Source organism: Takifugu rubripes, chromosome 20 (assembly GCF_901000725.2).
Source record: "Takifugu rubripes chromosome 20, fTakRub1.2, whole genome shotgun sequence".
Classification (NCBI taxonomy): Eukaryota; Metazoa; Chordata; class Actinopteri; order Tetraodontiformes; family Tetraodontidae; genus Takifugu; species Takifugu rubripes.
Window position 1 is genome coordinate 2,615,843 of NC_042304.1, and position 27,018 is coordinate 2,642,860.

General features: G+C 43.6%; 1 protein-coding gene and 1 long non-coding RNA gene across 15 annotated transcripts; both read right to left on the bottom strand.

Moving 5' to 3' along the window:
- Positions 1 to 4,124: 4,124 nt before the first annotated feature.
- On the bottom strand, positions 4,125 to 9,603 carry LOC115247276 (uncharacterized). 2 transcript variants are annotated; one of them, XR_003886317.1, is made up of 2 exons: positions 9,415 to 9,603; positions 4,125 to 4,431 (listed from the first exon to the last, which is right to left on the bottom strand). XR_003886317.1 is itself a non-coding variant. In XM_029828467.1 (2 exons), exon 2 carries the CDS (start codon positions 7,985 to 7,987, stop codon positions 6,980 to 6,982), a length of 1,008 nt encoding a protein of 335 aa, XP_029684327.1. In that variant the 5' UTR covers positions 7,988 to 8,554; positions 9,415 to 9,602; the 3' UTR covers positions 5,551 to 6,979. The 2 variants fall into 2 exon arrangements, 1 of the variants encoding a protein (XP_029684327.1); XM_029828467.1 differs by lacking the exon at positions 4,125 to 4,431 and adding an exon at positions 5,551 to 8,554 and having other exon boundaries at positions 9,415 to 9,602.
- Positions 9,604 to 10,705: 1,102 nt separating this feature from the next.
- Positions 10,706 to 26,354, bottom strand: LOC105417890 (uncharacterized). Of its 13 annotated transcripts, none has more exons than XR_003886327.1 (24): positions 26,191 to 26,350; positions 25,692 to 25,805; positions 19,889 to 19,941; positions 19,756 to 19,771; positions 19,628 to 19,665; positions 19,254 to 19,465; positions 19,038 to 19,168; positions 18,605 to 18,832; positions 18,157 to 18,265; positions 17,950 to 18,073; positions 17,639 to 17,713; positions 17,477 to 17,515; positions 17,045 to 17,342; positions 16,878 to 16,967; positions 16,654 to 16,791; positions 15,950 to 16,077; positions 15,614 to 15,870; positions 15,318 to 15,393; positions 15,103 to 15,195; positions 14,866 to 15,019; positions 11,416 to 11,648; positions 11,153 to 11,328; positions 10,988 to 11,058; positions 10,706 to 10,857 (listed from the first exon to the last, which is right to left on the bottom strand). It is a non-coding gene; the product is annotated as an uncharacterized lncRNA (long non-coding RNA). The 13 variants fall into 13 exon arrangements; XR_003886320.1 differs by having other exon boundaries at positions 19,889 to 19,945; positions 26,191 to 26,349; XR_003886319.1 differs by having other exon boundaries at positions 17,045 to 17,139; positions 17,246 to 17,342; positions 19,628 to 19,771; positions 19,889 to 19,945; positions 26,191 to 26,349.
- Positions 26,355 to 27,018: the final 664 nt, after the last annotated feature.

Consider the following 27,018-nt stretch of genomic DNA (forward strand, 5'->3'; position numbering starts at 1 on the left):
TGATTCATCACCATAATCAAACTCATAGAATATGAAAGAAATTGATTATGATGATTTGTCATATAGAGACAGGTCAGATGAGCAGCCCGCTTCCACGGCAACAAGTAATGTTTCCATCGCTGCCTCTGGTTCCATCGCTACCTCTGGCCTAGAATATTATCTGGCTCATTCCTTCAGCCTTGGTATGAAATGGACCCGCTCTGGGCTTCCCCATCCCATCTGAATGTTTTAGAAAAGGAATGTGTGGCTACTAACTTACTTGAAATCTTTGAAATACCAATAAAGCAGGTTGTAGGTCTGATGTTCTGTCTGCCCCGGGGGTTCAGCCAGCCACCGACGGCCTGACAACCTGCATCACGGACGACATCAACTTCTGTCTGGAAATTACCGTGCCTACCAGGAAGGTTCGGTGTTTCCCCAACAACAAACCCTAGGTGACCCCTGATCTAAAAGCCCTGCTGAATGAGAAGAAGAGGGTTTTTAGATCCTGGGACAAGGAGGAGCTGAGGAGAGTCCAGAAGGAGCTGAGAAGGGGGATAAGGAGAGGCAAGGACAGCTACAGGAGGAAGCTGGAGGTGCGCCTCAAGGGGAGCAATGCCAGGGAAGTCTGGAGAGGCCTAAAAACCATCTCAAGCCACACAAAGGACAGCGGGGGAGGCCCTGAATCTGGGGGCCTGGACTGGGCAAACGAGTTGAATTCCTTTTTCGACTGTGCTGCCCCTCCCTCTCCCACTCATCAAAGCCCAGACCTGACTGTGCTGTCACATCATCACCCCCCGTAACACCTCCGGCACCGGCAGCTCTCTCCTCACACCACGCCACCTCCCTCCACCCCCTGCCAGATCGACCCTCACAGTCCAACCCCCGTCCTCACCCACCAGGAGTCACACCTTGCCTCTCCATAACAGCTGATCAGGTGAGGAAGGAGCTGAGGAGGACCAAGACGAGGAAAGCTACTGGCCCTGATGGCATCAACTCCAGACTACTCAAGGACTGTGCAGATCAGCTCTGTGGAGTACTCCTGCACATCTTCAACCTGAGCCTCAGTCTGGAGAGAGTTTCACTACTGTGGAAAACATCATGTGTGGTTCCAGTTCCTAAGACTGCGCACGCCAGGGAGCCCAACCACTTCAGGCCAGTGGCTTTAACCTCTCACCTGATGAAGACCATGGAGAGGATCGTTCTCACCCACCTCCGACAGCTGGTGGACAGCAAGATGGACCCCCTACAGTTTGCATATCGACCGGGCATTGGTGTTGATGATGCTGTCATCTACCTGCTGCACCGGTCACTCTCACACCTAGAGGGGCCTGGGAGCCCTGTGAGAGTCATGTTGTTTGAATCCTCCAGTACCTTCAACACAATCCAGCCATCAATGCTGAGAGTGAAGATGGAGGGACTGTCGACTGTCACCTAGCTGCCTGGACCACCGACTACCTCACCGACAGACTACAGTACGTGAGGCTCCGTGACTGTGAGTCCGACGTGGTAGTCTGCAGCACGGGGGCACCGCAGGGTACAGTTCTCTCTCCCTTCCTCTTCACTCTCTACACATCGGACTTCAGCCACAGCTGACAGCTGCCACCTCCAGAAGTTCTCTGATGACACAGCCATCGTTGGACGTGTGTCTGAGGGGAACGAACTGGAGTACAGGGAGGTCATCACCAACTTTGTCGCCTGGTTTGAACTGAACCATCTGTGCATCAACACCAGCAAGACAAAGGAGGTGGTGGAGACTTCAGTAGGAAGGCACCCGTGAACATCCAGGGTTTGGACATTGAGATCGTGGAGAAGTACAAATACCTGGGTGTTCATCTCAACAATAAACTGGACTGGACTCATAACACAGACAGAAGGGCCAAAGTTGTCTTCATCTGTTGAGGAGACTGAGGTCCTTTGGAGTGTGCAGGACACTGCTTAGGAGTTTTTATGACTCTGTGGTGGCATCAGTGATCTTCTACGCTGTGGTCTGCTGGAGCTGTGGAAGCTCAGAGAGGACAGGAAGAGACTCAACAAACTGGTCAGAAGGGCTGGCTCAGTCCTGGACTGCTCTCTGGACTCCATTGAGGAGGTGGGCATGAGGAGGATGTTGGCCAAGCTGACATCAATTATGGACACCCCCTCTCACCCCCTACACGAGACTTTAAGTAGCTCCTTCAGCAGCAGACTGTACAACTGTGGCTGTCAATTGTACAACATGCACACACTTAATGTAGCACCAATAAACCAGGGTTGGCATATTTCCACTAACTAATCATCCTACCTCTGGAATGTCTGGAATATTTGCACATCTTATTTGCACCTTCATTTTTCTTCACACTGTCCGACATTCCTTCTGTACATAATTTTTGATTTCTGTATATACTGTATAATGTACATAGTAATGTACAATATAAGAGTCTTTTTTTTTTTTCTTTTAGTACTATTCTGTATTGTACACCACGGGCTACCGCTGTAACGTGTAATTTCCCCGATGTGGGATCAATAAAGTTTTTTATCCTTTATCCTTAAAGATTTCATTCAGGTGACTGAGGAGGCTAGGACCCCCGCGGAGCGGTCAATCACCATAAACCTATTAAAATTAATACCAAAGCACAAATTCGGGAAACTAACATCACAATTAAATGTCGACTATTAAATACTAGATCTCTCTTGTGCAAATCCCTGTTAGTGCACGACCTGATAGTGGATCATCACATTGATTTATTTTGTCTTACTGAGACCTGGCTTCAGGAGGAGGAGTATGTTAGCTTAAATGAATCTACTCCTCCTACCCATCTTAATTATCATATTCCTCGTGTTACTGGTCGAGGAGGGGGAGTGGCAGCAATCTATCACTCCAAGTTATTAATTAATCCTAGACCAAAACATGGTTCCAGTTCATTTGAAAGCCTGACTCTTGGCATCACGCATCTGAACCGGAGGACAGAAAAGCCACTTTTGTTTGTAGTTGCATATCAGCCCCCTGCTGGACCACATTCAGAGTTCCTGTCTGAGTTCTCTGACTTCTTATCTGACTTGGTCAGTCATTTTGAACAACGGGATAAATGTCTGAGCAGCAACATCCCCCATAACATCCCATTACAGCTCGGCTTTTAATACCCAACACAAGCTGGTTCTGTCCATAGACACAAACTGGTCTTCCACAAGGGCTATATTTTCAAGCTCTGTCCCCAGCAAGTTCAGACTGAAGATGCCTTCTGCATAGAAGCGGAACATCATCAAAAGAGAGGAGAAACTGTCCAGGTGACAAAGAAAACTACCTTAAATAGACAACGAAACACGATAGGTGGGATCAAAGAATAAAGACTTTGTTCAGAGTAAAACATTAAAGAAACACCAAAGCCTTTGTGAAAGACATATATGAAGACATCAAAGACAAGATGGATGAAAGAATCTTGGCATGAAAGACAAAGGTATAGTCAACAAAGGTCCTCTGTTTAATATACTAACAAATTGTGCACATTGGACTGTCGAGCTGTGGTACAAAGCAGAAATGGGTTGTCTCTTCCAATAAACGCAAACATGAGGAATTCCTCACATCAGGTGACTACAACATCAGAGAAGACAAATCCATGTTTTAATACTGGTCTGATTAATTTATACAAAAGTTTAAAACGGACCTCATAATCAGAGAACAGCACCAGTCCAACCACCAGCGCAGGGAAGATGGTAGGGTGGTGAGCAAAAAGGAGGAAGGTTGGCTCTGAGAGCAGACGAACGGCAGCACACAGAATGGTTTCAGCGAACCCACTACTCGAGTGGGACGAAGGACATGTCAAACCCGGGCAAGAAAACGAAGACCCAGTCAGACCGAGAAGCTCTCAGGAAGAGGACAGAGATGAATCAGTAACATCTTACCCACAATGTGTCCCCTTTTCCTGAGCTGCAGCCATCAACCACAGCAAGGCCCAAGCATGTCTTGGTGCCCATCAGCAGAGGTGAGCTTATTGTGGAGGGTGTATGTGTGTGTGTGTGTGTGTTTGTGTGTGTGTGTGCACTACAGCTGTAGTAAATCTGTGTTTGCAGAAGAATATGAGGAAAACTACGTATAAGTTTCAGAGCTGGGAGAAGGAGGTTTGGAACGGTGATAGTGATTATAGAATGGACAATTATCTCCAGTAAAGTGCTTTTTTATTGAATCACACCAAACACACCTATAATTGTCAACTGCTCTCCTCGACAATGATTCTTTCCTGCAGGTGGCAATTCAGCACATTGATGAAACCTTGGTCAAATACCAGTCAGTGGTAAGGCTAACTTTGATCCTAAATGTCAGCTGTTGAACTTAGTGTGGAGCTGTTCCTTTTTTATTGATGACCAGCAGTAAACCACACACGAGCATGTTGTGTTCCTCTCTTCAGGTGATAAACGGTGAGCTCCACTGCGCCCCACTGGAGATGGTACTGATGGTGATGACAGCAGGGGACTCTGTAGGGGAAAATGCCGTCATATCACCATTAGCATGGACCAGCCTGGATGATGAAATCCTACTGATCATGGAGAGGCCAGAGACCTGCATGGAACCTGTTGGAGTACGACAAAGGCCAAATAGACGAAGGCCTGGCCTAAGGTAATAACACTGGCTATCGTGATATGGTGGACCCGCTTCCCACCAATGCAGAGGTCGTCTGATAATATCTTTGGATGTTCTTTAACTCTTCTTTTTGTCCATCAGGAATTCATGAGGCAGCTGGTGGAAGCTGCAATTCAAGTACATGAGGCAGGCGTGTTCCACCGTGATTTAAAACTAGAAAACATACTCATCCAATACGATGATGCTTGGCTCATTCCTCGAGTGCGCATCATTGATTTTGGTTGTGGCTGTTTTGTGACGCCAGGATATCGCAGCTACGCCGGTATGGCTGAACTCATGCTGACTTCTGATTTGGAGTTTTTAAGTGGGCACTTTAGTTCAAAACCTTTTTCTTTCCTTACAGGAACCTCTTGCTATGAGCCTCCAGAGTTTAACCACCGGGGAACCTATGAAGCTGGCCCGACCACTGTCTGGCAACTCGGCTGCATCCTCTCCAACTTCTCAGTGAAAAGTACTGACTTGTTCACAACAGGGATGCAGCTCTGCGAAAAGTTTCTTCACTCAGACCATAATGGAGCTTGAAAGTGTCTGAAGGTAAAGAGATGCTACTGCTTCTTTTCTTTATTAATATTTGCAATTGTCTGAACTTGTAATTAATGAATGCAGCTTTCGTGCTAGAGCTCACTTTTCTCTCCGTCTACCCTCCTCAGACTGTAAGAAGTTTTTGATGAGCTGTTTTTTTTTTCAACCCGGATCAGCGTATTACCCTGGAACAGATGTGGTGCCACCTGTGGTTCCGTTCAAGTGTCCTGCCAGAAGCACAGCCAATGTCCCTCTTTTTACTGTAATTTTCAGGAAGTGTGAACCTTACAATATGTAACACTTTATCACTACTGCCTAAATATACACACTATTATCCTACATGTCACAATATCTGAGAAAATGAGTGGTGTCTGGTCTCTGCTTTGTTTCTCGGTAACTATTTTTAATATACAACCCAAACTGTTAAAAAAAAGAACGTCGTTTATAAGGAAAAAAGCTGGCAGGCTGGGGGTTACCAGAGAATTACCAGTTACCAGAGACAGTCGATAACTTTACAGAAAAAATATGTAAATGGTTTTACAGTGAACGCAAAGGCCGTGAACTGTTAACTCTACAAAAAAAAAATAATTTCATGGATCATTTTTAATATACATAGATCATTTCTTGTACTTTTTACATATAACTACTTATTCTACATCAATAAATTGTAAAATTAACGTGGAACCATCAGGCAAAAAACTAAACTGGGAGAATAACAGTAAAACTTTGCATTTTAAATGGAGCTGTTCTTCATATTATACATAGAAGCTAGTCATTATATGCTGTAGTTATATGTTTCAATAATCAGTTTAAAATGATTAGTACTACACCAAAAAAATGCAAAAATACATCATGAGAAAAGACAAGAGAATATCACTTAGGAAATTTATTGAACAGCCATTGTCATTAATTGCAAACAATTAGATTCACTTTTTTAAAATATAGAGCATGCAAAGAACTTTCAAAAATTGGCTCTTTTTAACTGCTAAACAGTTACAGTTACAGGTCATACTTTATCTGTGGACAGATAAGCCCTCCTCACAGCATTTTTTTTTGCTGTTCTTTTTGAATAATTCAAGATAAGACAAGATTTTTACAATGCTGTGGAACATTATTGGATAACAAGGACAACTTTTGAAACAAGTAGGTGGCGGACCCACTTCATAGAAAGAGTTACTTTAAGACAAAACGTACATATTGTGCATTTAACAAAGTAAAAATTAACAGCACCTCTTCTCTAGCAGTCAACACAGAGTCCTTGCTCACTACGAATTCGGACACTATTTCAAAATGGCGTGCACACTATTGAGTGCACTATTTAGGGTATGGGGGTGGTTTCGGACACAGTGTAAATTCTGGATGTCAATGGAACTAACTAGTACTCAAGAAAAGTAATAAAATAATAAAAGCTCAGACATGAATGTTGTCACCCTTCTTACCTGGGAAGGAATTTTAATACAGTCAAGGGTGGTTACTGGAGTTCCATCAGACCGTCTCAAACTCTTTTTCACACCTGCACACTGGATCCACGAGATCACATCGCTTAGGACCCCCCAGGTTGCTCATTTTGGTTGGGCAGCCAGCTCTGGTTCTGTCTAAACGTCCTTTTCTGGGGACCATTGCGCTCCAGGGAACCTTTACACTGTTCCAAGATGAAATGTAAAAAAGTGGACACGTGTCTGAGATGACACTGTGCTCCAACGGAACCCCTTCTTGAGGATCAGCTTCTTTTTTTTGGCTGTTCCCTAAAGATTCCCCACTGTCTTCATTCAACCCTTTCTTCTGCATCCTCCTCATTACATCTAACTTCATGTCTTTAACTTCATCCATAAATCTCCTTTGTCACTTTCAAAGAAAGGGTCATATTGTTAGGATCCATCTGCACATGCTCCCGATGCTCTGGGAGGAAAAGAACCACCTGGAGAGTCTCTGGAAAACCTGGACGAAAATGTTCGGCCTTCTAGTGGCCACGATCTTTTGGCTTTCCAGCTTTTGCTTCAAGGTCTGCACCTGTTTTTGCAGCTCTTCCTCCTTTGTTTGAAAACTCACTCTGTCCTGATGAAGTTTCATCTCAGCCTCAATCTGATCATCCATCAACTTTGTGATAATCCGCCTCTGATTGTTCAGCGTCTTTGTGAGTGTTTCAAAAGCAGCTTTTTGCATGGACGGGACTCCAGCTGTCGTCGTCCCGATGTTAACAGAAGTTTCCAACCTGTGAGAGTGCAACTCCTTCATGCTTTGAATCGTATGATGGCTGGCACTCAGTTTCGCCTCAGCCTCGCACAGATCCTCCCTTAAAGTGTGGATGATCTTCTCCTGGTCGCTCAGTGTGGCTGCAAGAGTTTGATAAGCAGCTTGTTGCATGGACGGTACGCTGGTTGTCTTGATCTTGCCGCCTTTGGCAGCAAGAGAATTGTCCAACCTTTGCTTGTACAACTCCTTCATTCTTTGAATTTTGCGAAGGAGGACCTCTTTTTCTCTCATGGCGTCATTTGTCAATTTAAATTGCCGGTTGAGCTCGATTTCCAGGTCATTGTTTAGGCGTTTATGAAGTGCATAACTTGCCCCTGTCTTCTCGTAATCACTTTTCATATGTTGCAGCTGTGTCTTTAGCGTTTCCATCTCCTCTCTCAGGTTGGTACTTTTCACAGACGTCTTTCCCTGCAGGAGATTCAGCAAGTCGTTCAGCGTTTTTGCCTTCTCTTTTAAAAAGGGACGCTCTTCCCGGCTACAGCGTAAGAGTGCAGTTTTGGTGACTAATAGCTGATTCTTAACATCACTTTCCCAGTCTTGAGTAAACGCTTTCACATTTGGAGAAAGCTTGGTTTGCTTTTGTCCTGACAGTGCTGTGGTGAATGTTGAGAACATTTTGAGGTCTTTTAATCTATCTTCGAGTAAATAAATGTATTATATAATCACTCCTCAATTCTATTAATTTCGAAATGATAATATAACTATATAACATTTATATACTTAATATATATATACACTTTACCTCAAAGGGATTTCAGAGCATCAAAGCCACAAAGCCAATAATGGGCTAATTATGCCCAAAGTCTTTGATATTTATTTGGACAAAATTGTTTAAATCCACCATAAGTCACTGCAGTAAATGTGCGGAGGACACTAGCATTTTCACTACCGTAATAATAGGTGTGCTTGCATTGCAAGAGTATCAGGTAACTACTGGGGGCAGAAACTTTACAGGAACTCTTTCATCTCACTGGGCCCTCTCATTGGTCCCTTCTCCACTGGGGTAGTGCCCCTTGGTGATGTGACGAGTTTCAATTGTGTGACAGTATCGCTGAGTAACCCACAACCCCCACCTAGGATTTCTTCTGGCCAATCTAAGTTCCTGTAAATAGCCGGTCGGAGGTGGTTCCTGCAGTGAGCTTTGCACCATCAGCTCCAGCCCATAAAATTACCCCAAGTTTCCTGTGATGGAAACACATATTTTTGGTCTTGAAAAAAGACACTGTCAAATTGTATGAGACGATGTTTAACTTAGACTAACTCGGGTTCTAAATCACTAACGCTGTGTCCGAAACCACACACTCGTCCCCTATTCACTCCTCCCTACTTGGGGGACATAGATTGAGTGAACTACGTAGTGCACTAAATTTAAAGTTAGCGTTCGGACACTACAGCACATGTAAAATGACGTCATGGTGTCGCATAACAATTACGAACCGGTCGCCGGTAAAAGTGGCACCTTGATTTCTTATTTTCCAAAAAATGTCATGTATCAAACCGCAGTGGAAATTAAGTTTAAAAAAAATTTCAGCCCATCTGATACATTTCTGAGTTAGGGTGCATCGGTTGTACACTACTTTTCGCAGTGCATTGTGGGATACATTGAGTGCACTACATAGGGTACAGCGATGTTCACTTAGAATTCGGACACTATTTCAAAATGGCGTCCACACTTGATTGCACTATTTAGGGTATAGGGGGTGGTTTCGGACACAGCAATCATGTGACCGAGAGCGGAGCAGCAGAAAAATTAAGACTCAAAATCTCCCAAACATAATTTTCTTTCTCGCCATAATTTTCTCCCAGAAGCTCATATTAGCATAAAAAAGACATCATTTTGTAGCCACAAGCCTCGTCTAACTCGCAAATGTCACTTCAATGACGTTAAATCAACCAGCGCCCCGCAGAACATTGAGCGGGAAAAGCGGCTTGGAACTGACAAAAGCTACGTGTTTGACTCGTTTCTCCGTGACCGGGTAACCTGAAATTACGAGACTTCGCTCGAATGTATGTCAAGGTCTTGTGGTTCTAACGAAACCTACCTCGATAGAATTGGATGGCGTTAAGTGTTCCAAATCGGCGTTTGAAAACAGGTGGTTCTGAGTGTGGTGGGGAGGGGTGGAGCAGCTCACAGGCAGTGGGTATGGGAGGGGCAGCGAGCAGACATTGGGCAGGCTCTGCACAACATGGCGCTGCACAAAATGCACTTAATTGGCTTGGGGGGGCAACAGGAGGGCAGGAAGCGGCCAGAGGGTGAGACAAACCCACACAATTTCTGCTGAATTGTCTAGTTGACTTATTGAATTTGACCCCCTGTGTAACATGTAACACGTGTAACTGCATAGCCTCCTTAAACTAGCTTACTGTGTAATTACAGTAGTCATACAGCCCTTAGATCAACATATTTGACATTCTTTTTCTATAAAATTATAAAAAAAGAAACACTTTTGTGGTAATTTTTTCATTGAGAGGCAACTGTTTGACCTGTGTGCATTGTTGTTGCGCACTGCCGCATTTAGTACAGATGAGACCATCTATTAATCTGAATTCATCATCCATTATTGGCACAGACAGGTCTTCCAAAAGCAGACGAGGACCCTCTGAGATGCAAGTGTCACCTCTATTTTTGATGGTACTTTTACCACTTGCATATCTTCAGAAATGCACAATTCTGCTCATGTGAATTCTCCCGAGTTCCATTCTTATCTCTCTGCCACCACACTGACATTCTCATTGTAGAGATCAATCGGAAACAAAACAGCTGAAGTAAATCACCGTCTTTCCGTGAGCTTCCATGCGCGTCCATTTATGTTTTACTTGAACAATTCAGAAAGGTGTTTTGAGTTAACATTTCTAATATTATGTATGATCAATGCCACATAGTGGCAGAAGTGAAGAAATTGAATCCCCCCCAATTCCATCCCATCATATCAAGCTTGAGTATAATGTTCTAGTATCACTAAAAGAACAAATATAAGAAATACACTCAAAATATCAGAATCTATATTACTTTATATAGCAATTTATTTTATCATTAACCATTATAAATGAGTATTACTTGTGCTCTTTAGGTAGTTTTAGTGTAAATCTTTATAACTCTCTTGAACATTCAACCTCAGTAAACCAAAACTCCTTTAGAAAGTAAAACATGATTACCACATCAGGATAAATGGTGCCAATCGGGACTATATTACCCAACTACACTAAAACATAAATGATATTTAAGGACTTGTATTTGGAAATAAATTGAATTTTATTCAGACAGATGATATTACTGATAATGAAATAATGCAAATTGAAAAAAAATATATATATATTTTATTTTGCTCCCCAACTTCACTTGAACAGTCTGTTAGCCTCTTGGAGCCAGGTGAAGAAGTTGCTCACGGATGTCACATTAACTGTGGATGACCTCCACTTAAAGAAGGTCTCATCCTGGATGACTTCTTCATCCAACAGCACATCAAAAAACATCCGCAGCAGACCTACACGGACACACACCAGCAAAAATCACAGGAATAAGTCAATAGAAAAACACCACTGGCTTCTGAATTTGTAGTTCAAAGTTCAAATGAACAAAGCCATGACCGTCGAGGTGGATGGATGGGCACTCACCATCAGGTTGGTCTATGTGGACCACCAGCTGCTTCTGGTCATGATGAACGCTGCCTGTTGTTGAGGGTGTTCTGGGAGGGGGGAGAGGAACCTTTGTTAGTTTCATGCCTACAATAACAATCTCTAGAAAAATCCAGTTTAAAGGTCATTCTTATCGGGAGTTACCTGGATCCACTCTTCAATTTTATCATTAACGGGGTTCTCCTGCAGGAGTTTTTTCAGTGCTATGTATACTTGTTCTTCATCGCAGTCCTGCGCTTGTGCCTTCTCCTTCGCTATCAACTCCAAATAAGAGGGCTCTGATAAGGATCCAGCCTGTTTTGGGGTGGTCTTGTGTTCAACTGCAAAGAGCAACAAGTAGAGAAAAACCCCATCCAGATGTCTGCTTTAAAAATACACCCAATCTTTTGGCTTTTTCAGTTATTTACCTGGAATTTTGCTGACACCACATGAGCTGCTGCCCAAATGGTACCGCTGCTTTCATTCTCCATCATAGTCGCGGCTGGAGTCCTGATTGACCTTCCCAGGAATCGCTTTCACATTCAAGGATTGGCCACGATCTGCCGACCTGCTGCTCCCTCTCTCCAGCCTGCTTCACCTCTTGGTGAAGCTGCTTTAGGGTTTTTGGTCCTTCATCTTTTCTGCAGGGCACCCAATTGTTCTGAAGGCCACACATGAGATGTAATGAGAATTCAACTTGCAGACTATATTCATGATTTAACCATCAAACATCCAGCAACATGAATTTTATTCTTGTGGACATCTTCCGCTTCCTCAGTAGGCGGCATATGTAGCTATTGAGCTTTGGCTAAAAGGGGGAAAATGAAAGGAAGAAAATAAGAGTCCCACTCATTCAGTTTATGTGTGGTCAGTGTGTGTGTCAGCAGTAGTGATACAAGGTTACATAACAGAGAGTGATCAAGCCCTTTAGCTTTTAAAAATCATTTATTTTCAAGTTTTAAAGGGAAGACATAAAAAGAGGCACATCAACAGTCATAACAATGACTAGGCTTAGACATGTGGGGGAAAGAATCATGTATGCAGCAAAGAATGCAATAAAGGCACCAGATGCACCAATACAAGGCGTTAACCAGGGCACTCAATAGGTCCCTAGAGGTTGAGTGGCCAGATCAGGCTGTTACTTTGCCCTAATCATGTGTGATGGTTATGAATGGACCCTGGGTCCATTTATCCTCTCCCATATCAACCAGCCATTTCTGGGGAGGGAGAGGGGGTAGATGTCCAGTTCATCCTAGCATTAGAGAATGTTATGTTGGAGGCAGGCCTGTAGTGGCCTGTGAACAGCCTGATTTATGGAGTTGGGGTGATTTCAGCAGAACATCAAAGAACACATCCTCCGTCAGCGAAGTTTTAAAATCGGGAATTTTAGAGGAAACATAATACCAAATTTTCAGGTGACAGAAATCATGTGGCAATCCAAATTTCATCCTGAGTTCTTTGAATCTATTAATAACTCTAGAGACAATAACATACCTTCCGCTATAGTATGTGGTAAAGGAGGTAAGTTAATTGAATAGTCTCCCTACTGTTGCTTTGATGTACAGAAATATCACATCTGCAAAAACTTGAGATGTAAACTGGATACAAGCCTGTAAAGTGCCCTAGATTGGCCGGTGCACGTAAACAAATAACAGCAACATCTCAGAGCCACATATAAACCAAAAAAGAAGAAAAATTGTAACCGCCACAAGTACAATGAGAGAAAAATTAAATACCGTCTTTCTTTCAGGCTCTTCTGAGTCGTCTTATTAAGACAAATATCCACATACCAAATTATTACAAAGGACCTGCTGATGCGAATGGCTGATTTTCCATCCCGAGCAAATCCTAACCTCTCCATCAATGCAAACATCCCTTACAATGAGTGTCAGTGTGTGGGCCTACTCCCCTTCCCTAACAGTAGCCTATCTAAGGGATCAAGCAGCTGTGTGTCACCATTCTGAGAATGCAAATGATGATGAATCCATCACCATGTAGAGCCCACATCACATCATGGAAATGCACTTGGCTGAGCCATCACTTCTCTGTGGAATAATGTGGGAAAAATCAAGGCCTTGAGTCCTTCGTATTCTAGGTGCTGTTGCTCGGCACATCAAAGAATCCGCTCTGAATGTGGTGGATAGGGGCCATGCTGGCTCCTGGCTCAGCTCCAGCGGGTCTCCGGCTGGAGTAAACATTGCGCCCAATCAATTTTAGTGGGTGCAGAAAATGTATACTCCCAAGCAGGTGATTCGTCCTGGGACAAATTCAATGGGTTCCTTTTTTCCTTCACCTTCTTGTGTCCCCATGATTTTGTGGGCCTCCAGTCCAAGTACCTTGGTGTAAAGCTGAGCGTTGTGACTTTCAAGCTGAGTGCATTTAGCCCTCAGAGCTTGCATATGTGTGACAAAATAGCTAGTGGCTTGCTCTTGGCTAGCCGCACAGGCTTGCAGTTCAGCCTGGGACACTGTAAGTATACGAATCTTGGCTTCATGTAAAGATTTCCATTGTATAGGTCCAGTCTCTCTCTTCTGATCAGTAATCGAGATGCTTGTTAACCCCACCCAGGGTGTTGTGTCGAGACAAAATTGACAATCTAAATAGGATCCCCGCCGATTCAAGGTGGCTGCCCTGCTCACCAGACTCACCTCCACTTTACAGGTTTTCAGCTGAACTCTTGAGGCTGAAGCCGCTTTTAGTAGGCTGAAGAGCCCGTTCTCATCGTCGCCCATCCTTGCGCACCCCGACTCCAGTCGGCAGTTCGTGGTGGAGGTGGACGCCCCGGATCCTGGTGGAGGTCCACCGAATCGGCTGTTTGTCCCGGAGGCGGTGCGGTCTGACGTCCTACAATGGGCCCACGCTTCAAAGCTGACCTGCCACCCGGGGGTCAATCGCTCACTTCAGTTCCTCCAACAGCAGTTTTGGTGGCCCTCCAGGTGTGCGGCGGCTCAGAACCTGTCCGCCTGGAGTACCGTCCTGCCGTGGGTGGAGTTCCTTGGTCTCAGCATCCACCGGACTGTTCCCCTTCATGGCATCCCTGGGGTACCAGCCTCCGTTATTTGAGGTCCAGGAGGACAAAGTAGCGGTACCCTCGGTACAGGCCAACAGGCGCCGTTGCAGGAGGGTGTGGAGGCAGGTCCGTGCTGCACTCCTGCGGGCCTCTCAGTGTTTTCAAAGACAGGCTAATCGGCACCAGATGCCAGCCCCTTCCTATCAGCTGGGTCAGAAGGTCTGGCTGTCAACCAAGGATCTCCCGCTCCAGGTTGAGTCTCAGAAGCTGGCTCCTCGCTTTGTGGAGTCCTTTGAGGTGGAGCGGATGGTGAACCCCGCAGCCCTCCGCCTCCGGCATTTAAAATACACCCCACCTTTCACATCTCAGAGGTAAAGCCAGTTGCGGAGTCGGATCTGGTCCCCCCGTCTGAACCACCGCCTCCTCCCTGTGTTGTGGATGGGGGGCCCGCCTACACAGTCCGGAGTATCCTGGACGTCCTCCGACGAGGGCGAGGGTTCCAATTCTTGGTTGACTGGGAGGGGTACAGTTCGGAGGAGCAATCATGAGTCCCCTGCTGATTCATCCTTGACAGCCTCCTCCGCGACTTCTACCACACCCACCCAGACAAGCCCAAGAGATTCTCCAAACAACCCAGCAGAACCTTGTGTTTTGAATAAAGGCACTTTTAATTCATTATTCCCCACTGTGTGTTGCCTGCTTTCAGGTCCTGAGACGACCAGTTCTAACAAACAACATAATTATCCCTATTTCTAGTCCCGATTTTCATCTTTCTGCATCTTCTCATAAGCTGCAAATATGCTGTTTTCTGCCGCTGTTGGCACACATGGTTAAAAGTCGTTTCTTTGACAATGTCGTCATACGTTACCCAGCAGGCATTCCCATCCCCTCGGCTTGTGTTGCGGTAAACCCCATCCAACGAGGAGAAGGTTGGTTTTCAATGCAGTACTGACAGCTAAACACTGACGGCTGGTAGTACAATTCCCCAAATGGTTGACGATGCTCTTTAATGAATATTTTATCTACAGAAAATAAAAAGAAGCCATTAGCTCCACTCTGAGCCATTTCAGACTGATGATTGCTTAAAGGTTTATCAAGGGTTTACCTTCTCACTGCTGATTTGTATTGAGCAGCAGCTCCCTCGATAAACAGATGGCTCTGTATTTTTTGCACAGTAAAGTAGGACCTCCACTTAAATCTCATCAGGTAAACAATCAGCACGTTATCAGAGAGGAAAAGGGGAGGGAAGAGGAGTTGTAGAGACAGTTAGGGCCTTCAGAAGGCAGCAGATGTGAGGATGCTGAGATGGCTGGTTCTCACTTTGGCAGTGTGAAGAAGGATATTTGCTCCTCGTCTGGGAGGCGCCACAGTAACATTTATAATCCAGCAGCTCCTCCTGCAGAATTAACAACAGTCGTGAGGTTCAACAGCTCCTCCATCGTTCACACATGAACACCTTGCTTTCAGGTACAGCTGTATGCCTTGCGTGACAGTGTCCTTGGGCACCACGGACAGGTTCAGAAACTCCTCCATCTTTTCAGATTTATGGCCACAGGATTCAACTAAACAAGTTCAACACCTACGCAGGAGCAGAAAGTTTCCAGGTATATTCCCACCTGTGGCACAGCATGGTGCTTAACATCTGGAAGCTGATGTAAGCCTCCATCGGGCAGGTGTAGCTCTGCTCTTTCTCAGTTGCTAATAACCTGAGCTCTGTAGAGATGGAGCTCAGCTGTTGCAGGACAGTGTTCAAAAATTCATGGTCATCCTACAGACAGACCAAAGTGTCTAGTCCAGAAAAGATCAGGAACGTGACGAGGGTGGATTTCTTCTGCATTCTGTAGTGAAGCCTTTGTTAATATCTGAGAGCAAACTGAAAAAAGGAGAAAGCAGATGTTTTTCATTCATTTTATTAATGCCATAGAATGGGGGCACGTGAGCTTGTGCTGTACTTGAAAAGCAGAGCTTTTGGGTGCGAACGCCACTGTTGACTCTGTTGAGTTCCTTCACATAAGGCATGAGGGTCAGGAGGCTCTGGAGAACAGAGTTCATATAGCAGGTCTGAGACAGGTTGGCGAGCCTGAAACACAAGAACAACAGAGCAAAGCATTATTGATGATGATATGCTAAAATCTTTACCCATTACAGGCCAGTTCATCAGGCGTAAGGATTCTCCCACTTTCTAATCTGCTTCTGGAGACCACATAGTTTAAGGCCTTCGGTAAGCTATCCTTTGGGGCACTGGGCTGTGACGTCACAGCCATCACGTCACAGCCTGTGTCAGATTTGAGTCTCTGTTAAGGTTAAATCTAAAAAACAAAACAAAAAAATAAACCCTGATGGACAGTGTAACAGTCAGAATTTTGCTGATTCTTCCATCCAGGATGTCTGAAAACCTTTTGCTTAATGAGGATGAGTTCTCTTGTTATCACAGGAACTTGTTACACCCTGTTGTAAAAATAGCAGTAAAGTAATGTCCATATTTCCATTGTGCTTTCCTCTTACAGGTTGCTCAGCTGCAACTTCTGCCTGCAAGGTGGTTACAAATAAACTGCTTAGATATGAAGAAAGCTTTTCTGAGTCTTGCTCATCCTTGTTCTCCAGGCTCTGTTAGTTGAAGGCAAAGCAAAATCGGCTCCATCTATTAAAAATGTACCTGGTGACCTGCGACACCTAAAGGTGAGCCTGGCCGGCAGACTCTTGCCAAGGGCTCTTCAGCCTGTTCCTCTTGTTAGGTGTCACTGACACAGAAAGAATATATCTCTGTGTCTTCTTCATCTGTGGACCCCAGTTTCTGTTAAGAATAAAGCAACATCAGCTCAATCTAGTAAAACAAAGTAAAAAATACATCAATGTTAAGTTTAGAAGGAGCATTTTTACAGCTTGTTCGACATCAATGCTGGTTTTGGGGGAAGAGGGGCTTTCTAACAGACACGTGTCCATTCCTTCCCCTGCAGGACATGCTGGGCTCTGTTTGTTGGAAGAGGAGACAGGGTTCATGTCAAACATCAACTAATGTCCATATTTCCATTGTGCTTTCCTCGTACAGGTTGCTCAGCTGCAGCTTCTGCCCAAAAGGATCTTAGAAATAAAGATGTGAAGAAAGCTTTTCCGAGTCTTCCTCATCCTTGTTCTCAAAGGTCTGTTAGTTAAAGGCAAAGCAAAATCAGCTCAATCTAGTAAAACAGCCACCATTAGAGGAAAAATAACCCATTGGTATAAATATGATGGATAGTTCTTAACGTAACAGTAAGAATGTGCTTGATCTTTACAATCGGGACATCTGAAACACTTATTTGATGCAGATAAGTTTTCCTCTTCTTCCTTACTAGTACATGTTGTGCTCTGTTGGAAATAGGGGGAAAAAAATGGTAATTACAGCAAACTAATGTCCATATTTGCATGTAACATCCATATTGTGCTGAGGTTCTTCAGCCAGAGCTTCTGCAGGAAAAGGAATTACAAAATAAAAGACTTACACGTGAAGATATCTCTGATCTTCATCAAAGAAGAGCATGCTGTTAGGTAAAAGTAAAGGGAAAATATGAAACAAACAGTGAAGGAAAGACTGTCCAGTCCAATGGACCGGATGGATAGACCTTTATAAGAGTGTAAACAGCCAGAATTTAGCTGATTCTTACAGCCAAGAGTTTTGAAACCCTTTTTCTTAATGCGGATGTGTCGTCTTCTTCCTCATCACTGGAACTTGTTGCAATCTGTTGTAAAAATAGCAGTAAAGTGGTCATGACAGCACACTAATGTCCATATTTCCATTGTGCAGGTTACAGGTTGCTCAGCTGCAGCTTCTGCAGCTTCTAAGGATCTTATAAATAAACTGCTTTGCTGTGAAGAAAGCGTTTCTGAGTCTTATTCATCCCTTTTCTCCAGGCTCTGTTAGTTAAAGGCAAAGCAACATAAGCTCAATCTCGTAAAACAAAGTAAAAAAATTCACCAATGTTAAGTTTAGAAGGAGCATTTTTAGCAGCTTCTTCGACATCACTGCTGGAGGTGGAGGAACAGGGGCTGTCTAATGGACACATGTCCACTCCTCTGGCCAATGCAGGACACTTTGGGCTCTGTTTGTTGGAAGAAGAGACAGGTCCATGTGAAAAATCAGGAACCGGTGTTAATTTTTCTCTATCAAAAGAGAAAAATGTACCCGGTGACCTGCAACACCTAAAGGTGAGCCTGGCCGACGGACTCTTGCCAAGGGCTCTTTAGCCTGCTTCTCCCTGCCATCACTCCAACTGATGATGGTGTGAAAAATACTGCAAAAACCAAGAAAACAGAAGATCTGCATGATGAAGAATCCTTCATTTGTTACGTGAATGTTTCAGTCACAAATCAGGGCACAATTTCAGTCTTTGATCATTCCTTTGCACTGTTGTCCTTTCATGGCACTGCTTCTGTTGCTTTTGATCAGTGTGAAAATTGGTATCCAAAGCAAAATGGAGGAAAAGAAGCAGAGATAAAGGCCAAAAAGGACCAAGGTAGTAGCATGTGTTAGCACAGTCCTCCACTGAGTTGCTTATTTCCCCACAGTGTGACTTACACACATTATAGGGCATGTGCATGGGCGTGTGTTTGTTGCACACAGCTCTCCTTACCCTCTCAGCCTCAGTGTCCAAGTCTTTCCCCACTATGGACAGTAGCTTGCACAGACACTCCAGAGACTCTTCGCTCTCGTCCTTGATGAGTTTAACCACGCAGGTGTGCATTATGGCCACCATGATCATTTTCAGCTCACCGATAAATCTCACAGTTCCCACCAAACAAACACGGGCCTTGTGTTTGGTCTGCTCCAGGTCCACCTTTAACTGTTGCCGCTTACCTTCCTTTGAGGGCAGATTTGCATGTATTTATTGAGGTGAAACACTGTAAAAGTTACATTTCAGTTTGAGTTCAAAATATAACTATTCTACCCTTCTTGCCAGTGGAGCAAGCACAATTTTGTAGGAAAAACAAAAAGTTCTCACCAAAGGTGCACTTATAAAGCTGAGCTTGCATAATTTGTTCCGCTGTAGGCGGGCCAGTACTCACCTCTTGAGCAGCAGACAGATCGTTTTCCTTTTCAGAAGTTCACCGTTACAATGTCTGTTCTGGACTCCATCTGACATCTTTTGAGCAGAAGTTTAGACGAAGCCATTGCTGCTCTGGGACGAGACCATCAGCTGATGTGGGAAAGGTTTGGCATATCATTAACAATAATCCGGTCCAAATTCAACCAATCAAACAGACAAAGAATGCAGAGTTTACCCCCTTCCGGTGGTGACACATTTTAGCGTAAGCTGCGCTGTAGGCCTGCTCAGACAAAGCTTTGTTCACAACGAACTCAATGACCGCGTTCGGCCTCTCCCCACTGTTGATGTTGAGCTCATCCACCTGGTTCGTGAGGCTCTCAAACTTCTCATCCTTCCGATGGAGGGAACCTGTCCTGCCCTGTAGAGGTTAGTGCTCATTGATGGAGTCTGAAACCACAAGAAAAAAAACATTTGCCACTTTAGAGGTAGTCCCCACCCTTCAAGACACCAAATACTTGACTTAAATAATTATCTGAGATCCTGCATTTTTTTCAAATGGATAAATCAAGGGTTTTAGGACTGAAATGAATGATCTTTGTGTAGACTTACTCAGCGTTTGTCAGAAAACCATGTTGCAAGAAGTTGAGCTGGGGTAATGCACATAGCAGGATCAAGGTCAAGCATTTTCTTTAACATGTCAACAAATAGACCAAGTTCTGGATTTTCATTGCCTTTACCGGTAGTAGGGAAGGCCTGGAACAATAAAAATTGATTTAAAGTTGCTAATTACCCTGTAAATATATTCTTTAGGCTATAGAGAAAGCTTTGTTATATTGATGTGAATAACAAATTAAAACTGGGAAAACATACGCTTAAAATGTCATCCAGAGAATCCAGAAGCGGATGTCTTGTTCTTCTGTAGCCTGTCTAAACAGATAACAGAAAATGAGTTAAGGACAACAAAATAAACATCCTACCTATTAATTTGGGAAACAATTAGAGTCCGTAAGAAATATCTTGTGGTAACATGTTAAGCGGTCCAAATCGCCATAACTCTGTCCAGGAAGCTCCTAGATTGATTTATAAAAAATTATCAAAAATTAATCAAAAAATCATTATATTGTAGATATAATCCTACACTAACTCGCAAATGTCACTTCAAGGACGTTAAATTAACCAGTGTCGTCCCATAAAATGAGCTAAATCGCCGACTGGTTCGCTCAAATCTCTTAATGCAGAACAGAGCAGGAGAAAAGGGCTCAGATCTTCGTGTTTAACTCATCATTTCTGCGTGACCAGGTAAGCTAAAATTATGAAACGTCACACAGATGTATTTCAAGGTCTTGAAGACAAAAAGTGAATCATTCTGGAACTGTAGGTCGCACTGTCATGAACCAAACACTGAAATGTGTGCAGCGGAAATCAAGACCGTAACTGCAATGGCACCCGAGCAATCCCCCAATCCCCCTTGTTATTTGAGGCATAGTATGCAGTTATGTTTTGTGAAAATGTAAAAAACAAAAAAACCCCGATATGGCTCACCTAAACTGGGTGCAATTTGAAATACATTGTCTTAACAAATGACCATTTACTGTTATATTGTTATATGCACTTTGCTTTTATTTATGTTGATGGAGATAGTGCCATCCTAAGTATCTGTGATATGGCTGAGCGGGACTGATTTTTATGGGCTGTGCCGAAACCACCCCCTATACCCTATAGTGCACTCAATAGTGTGGACGCCATTTTGAAATAGTGTCCGAATTCTTAGGCTGTGTCCGAAACCACCCCCTATACCCAGTGAAAACTGCCCAACGCATCACAAGGACTACACTCCCTGCCATCGGAGATGTCCAGAGGAAGCATACTCAAGGACTCCTCCCACCCCGCCCACAGACTATTTTCCCTCCTGCCCTCCGGGAGGCGCTACAGAACCCTCAGGACTCGGACCAGTAGACTGAGGAACAGCTTCTTCCCCAGAGCGGTGTCCCTGTTGAACTCCTGCTGACCCTTACACACTCCACACCTCACTACACTACAGCAGTTTACACAACAACTCACTAGCTTAGTAACCAACGTAGCTACTGTTTAAACCTGTCCTGCGCACTCAAGCACTCTATCATCTGTATACACGTAATTTATGATTTGCACATCTCCTCTATCTTATGTAAATAGCTAAATAGCTCCTGCACTTATAGTCTAAGGCATTTAATGTAAACACCATCTGTAAAATATGTTTATAGCACAACCTGGTAAACGACTGTAAAAATAACTGCACATACTGTATTTATTAAGTTATTATCCTCACTTGCTGCTTCTTTTGCACTTCTGGTTAGATGCTAAACTGTATTTTGTTGCTCTGTACCTGTACATGTGCAATAACAATAACGTTGAATCTAATTTAATCTAATGTACCCTACATAGTGCACTCAATGGTGTGGACGCCATTTTGAAATAGTGTCCGAATTCTTAGTGAGCATCGCGAGTGCACTCAATGTATCCCACAATGCACTGCGAAAAGTAGTGTACAACCGATGCACCCGAACTCGGTAATATATCCCATCAGCCTTTACGGTATCACGTGATAATCTGTCAATGGCGGGGTAAACGAGGAGACATGACGTACAAATGTATGTAATATTATTGTTATTATATGCTATTTCTTTCACATATCTTACTAGAGCGTAAAATACTTTCACTTTAGCGGAACATTGGTGCCTCCTTTTTAAATATGTTTTTTGCCTTTATTTATTTATACGCGACTATAAGCATCGTATTAGATTACGTACCGCTTTAATTCTACCATACTAGAGTCGGTGCATTTCAAATGCAAATTTAAGGTACTGTAGGAGTGCTATTAATATAACGCAGACTGATGGCTTGAATTGATTTTTTAAGGGAGTGACGATGATATAAATAAGATGATCAGATGCCGGATGGAGAAGGACCACCTCTTCTCCGGGAAGAGGTTTTCTGCTGCAGCAGGATGGGAGTGGGTGGTGGCAAAATATTAAAGACATTTTGGGCTAGATTTCCCACAGCAATTAATTCTGCTTAACTGGGGCCTGATGGCCACATATGTGGACACTTACACTTATGTGGAGTACTACACTATACCGTGAAAACTCAAAATGGCGGAGAACACGTTCGAAAATTCCGGTAGCCACTCCAAACAAAAATATCGACCAGGTAAGAAGTCCAGTCAAATTTAATGGCTTATTCTTGTTTAGATTTGCATATAAGCATTGTAAGTTTGCTATGGCATGCAAATTTGACAAAGTTTAGTAAAAGTAACGATGTAATATGCTGCTAAACATGATGTACACATATGTGTACAGAGGGATTTTTCCCAGAAGCAGAACAGTTATTTGTCCTCACAAACTCTAGAACGTCGCTTATTGGTGGTACTTGCCAAAATACTCTCACTCTTCAAATCTCTATCTCCTCACAAACCAACAATTTTATTTCCAGAGCGATTTTCTCTTCAAAGAGCACTTGAATTACTCAGTGCAATGGATGGGGACACGTCAGATTTAGATTTGTCTGACAATGATGATGACATCCTGGATGCCAGTTATCAACCCCAAACTCAGGAGCAAAGCAGCACTGAAGATGAGAGCAGTGGTGATGAGTACCCCATTCCACATCCCACTGAACAGAGCAGGGGACGTAAACGTCTCCGTGGCGAAGATAATGGTTAGCCAAGACTTAGTGGATATTTGTTTATTTTAGGGCTTTAGGGCTAAGTAAATGTTTTAGAGGAGTACATAAAAGGTACAGCACCAATGTTTCTAGCAAAATGCCAATTTTCAGGTTCAGGCTCTGGCACGGCCAGATCCCACACTCCCAGGAGTAGCTGCCGAACTCGGCATGAGGCTGATGGCTCAAATGATGGCCCAGAAGAGCCAACAACAGGACCAAGCCCTCAGGGACAATCTTATAAAGGTAATAATAATAATGGTTCTTATTTTGGCATGCCTTGAAGGCAAATCATAAAATTTCATATAAATGTTCACTCAGATTCAACTATGTTATGCACTAATACACCTCAGTGAATTGCTTGTGTGAGTCACTTCGCAATAAGCACAATTTGTATTTTGATTCTTGTGCAGGACGTGGAATGCGCTGGAGAGCAGCTCCATTTATGCCAAACCTAGTGGAGTTTACGAATGAGGATGAAACGGAGCATGACCGGAATAGCTGGACCCCACTGAACTATGTGGAACAGTATATAGATCACGATTTGATAAAAAACATAGCAGATTGCACAAACGCTGTGTCACTGAGTAGGAGTGGGGACCTACTCAGAACATCAGTAGATGAGGTCTACCATTTTTTTGGTGCCTGTATTCTAATGTCCTGTCTCCCATACCCCAAAATAAGGATGTACTGGTCCAGATCCCTCAGTGTCACTCCTATCACGGAAAGATTCACTCGGGACAGATTCTTCAGACTGAGGCAATCCTTAAAAGTCCTAATTGATGACGATGTGCCAGAAGACCTGAGGAAGCGGGACAAATTCTGGAAGGTGCGACCTTTCCTAGATAGGATTTTGCAAGGCTGCAGGTCTCAGACTCGGCCTGAATGCGTATCCATAGATGAACAAATGATTCCTTTCACAGGAGCCTGTCCATGTAGGCAGTATTTGCCCATGAAGCCAAACCCTGTTGGCATAAAGAACTTTGTTTGTGCCACAACAGATGGCATTGTGCTGGACTTTGATCTCTATCAAGGTTCAGCTGCATTGCGCGAGCAGGTCGAAGAACCAGAGGGTCTGGGTTTGGGAAGTTTGGTAATGGCTCGTCTGTGTAAAACCCTGCATCGTGGCACAAAAGTGTACTGTGACCGGCTCTTCACAAGCACCCAAGGTTCAGAGCAAATGTTGAAAAAGGAGCTGTACATTACTGGTACAGTAATGAAGAACCGGGTCACTGCAGCAGTGCAGAAGTTACCAACAGATAAAATTATGCAAACTTCCGGAAGAGGAACTTCAAAAGAAGTTTCTAGCGAAGATGGACAGTTGTGTGTCGTGAAGTGGTTTGACAACAAACCAGTTCTAATGATATCTGCTGTTCATGGGACACAGCCTGAAGATACCTGCCAGCGCTGGGACAAGAAACAAAAAAAATATGTGTCTGTCTCCCGACCATGCATTGTTCGGGAGTACAACATCAAAATGGGTGGAGTTGACCTTATTGACAGAATAATTAGTTATTATCGAATGAGCAGCCGTACCAAGAAGTGGACAATTAGGATGCTCATGCACTTTACAGATCTGGCTTTAGCCAACAGCTGGCTACTCTATCGCAAAGATCTGGCAACGTGTGGGGCACCAAGGAAGAGCATCATGCAGTTCCTGGAGTTTCGCATGGACGTGGCCAGGACCTTCTTGGCCCAGCATCATAGCCAAGAAGATGATGCAGACTTTCCAGAGCTGTCAGAGGGAGATCATGACTCTTTAGAAAGTAAAAAACGTCCAGTGATGGCAGTGCCCCATGTGTCTGTCCGCAGGAGGGCTAATGCACATCTCCCAGAGATGGTAAATATGAAGAATGCCGCACGATGCAGAGCAGCAGGCTGCACAGGGAGAACCCGAGTGCGTTGCGTGACCTGCAAGGTGTTCTTGTGCGTACAAACCGAGCGCAACTATTTCTTAGAATTTCATAAGTAGCTATGTTTGTATGTGTTATTAATAATGTGTTATTATTGTCATTATAGTTTACCCTGTTCAAAAAATGTTCAAAACTATGTTTGTATGTGTTATTAATAATGTGTTATTATTGTAATTACAGTATAACTTGTTCAAAACATGTTCAAAACAATGTTTGTATGTGTTATTAATAATGTGTTATTATTGTAATTACAGTATAACTTGTTCAAAACATGTTCAAAACTATGTAAATAAAGAGTTTTTCATTCTATTACACAAAAACTGTATTATTGATTTTATTGTGCTTTATGGTAATTCAGACCGAGTGTCCACATATGTGGCCATCATTTGAGGTTCATTCTCTAAAACTACATCATGTAAAAAGATGATGCTTAGTTTTTATACTTATTGGGTTCCAATAAGTCCAAATAGCAAAGAGAAATAAAAATTGCATATCAAAACAAGAGCTCGGGTCTTAAGAGGTTTAAATCAAGTTAACTTCCATCAAAGATGGCTTTCTTGGCATCATATAGTTGATAACAAATGCTTTATTAACGTGCTTAGTCATTCTCTGGCCCTTTATTTTGCCGGCCCCAAGTCCAAATTAATTTATTAGCCCTGATATAAAATATCAAAGCCCTGGAAATGTCCTCGCGACCGTTGTTAGAGCGGGAGACGATGTGACCGAGAGCGGAGCAGCAGAAAATTTAAGATTGAAAATCTCCCAAACAAATAGCTAGAACTTTGTCCCGGACGCTCATATTAGCATAGAAAATACATCATTTTGTAGACACAAAGTTCGTCTAACTCGCAAATGTCACTTCAACGACCATAAATTAACCAGCGCCCCGTAAAACGAGCTAAAGCGCCGACTGGTACGCTCAAATCTCCAATTAACTCGATGCAGAACATTGAGCGGGAAAAGCGGCTCGGAACTTCGTGTTTAACTCTTTTCTCCGTGACCGGGTAAGATGAAACGTCGCTCGAATGTATGTAAAGTCTTGTGGTTCTGACGAGACCTACCTCGATAGAACTGGATGAAGCGGTCCAAATCGGCGTTTGAATACGGGTGGTTTTGACCGGTCCGGAAGGCTGTGTATGGGAGAGAGGAGTCCGCAGTGGGTATAGGAGGGGCTCCTAGAGCGGAGCAGAACAATTCAGATCGATAGTCTTCCTAACAATTCGCCATAACACTGTCCCGAAAGCTCAAAGATTGATTAAATAAAACACCATTTTGTAGATATAATCATCGACTAATTCACAATCGTTGGTTTGAGAACGTTAAATTAACCAGCGCCCCTTAAAATGACCTAAAGCGCCGACTGGTCCGCTCAAATCTCCTCTTAACTTTATGCAGAACTGAGCGGGAGAAAAGGGCTCAGAACTGACGAAGGTTTCGAGTTTAACTCGTCGTTTCTTCGTCACCGGTTTAGCTAGAATTATGAAACTTCACACGGTATAAACTTCACACGGTATAAACATCACATGTATTTCAAAGTCTTGTGGTTCTAACGAAACCTACCTCGATAGAATTGGATGGCGTTAAGTGTTCCAAATCGGCGTTTGAAAACAGGTGGTTCTGACCGCGAATCTGCGTGTGGTGGTGAGGGGTGGAGCAGCTCACAGGCAGTGGGTATGGGAGGGGCTGGGAGCAGACATTGGGCAGGCTCTGCGCAACATGGCGCTGCACAAAGTGCACTTAATTGGTTTGGGGGGGCAACAGGAGGGCAGGGAGCGGCCAGAGGGTGAGGCAAACCCACACAATTTCTGCTGAATTGTCTAGTTGACTTATTGAATTTGACCACCTGTGTAATATGTAACGCGTGTAACTGCATAGCCTCCTTAAACTAGCTTACTGTGTAATTACAGTAGTCATACAGCCCTTAGATCAGTGCTTCTCAATTATTTTCTGTTACGCCCCCCCTAGGAAGAAGAAAACATGTTGCGCCCCCCCCCCCCACTCTCCACCGTGACTATAATTAGTATAATTTTTCTATGAAATTGTTATAAGTACACCTCTGCATAACATTGTATCCTTATTAACATTAAGGAAAACAAAAAAAAAGAAAAAGAAAGAAACATAGACCAACGTACAACAAAGAATAGCTTTATTAACATTGTTTTTTAGTCCGTAACAGAAAAGATTTAAAGTGCATCAATTACGCTATATGATGCCAACTGTGCTCGCTGGTTTACTGAGGTAGCATTCACAAAGCGGGATGATTGTTGCCAATATTCGACAAGTTTTCGCTGAAAAAACTCAAGCGGCTTATCAGCGTGACTGGGGTGTAATGTCTTTAAGTGATGCCTTAATTTATTTGGCTTCATGCTGTCCGCTGCCAACATTTTT

Excerpts from the sequence above, each read along its gene's own strand:
- LOC115247276 (XM_029828467.1), bottom strand. The coding sequence starts at position 7,987 with ATGTTCTCAACATTCACCACAGCACTGTCAGGACAAAAGCAAACCAAG.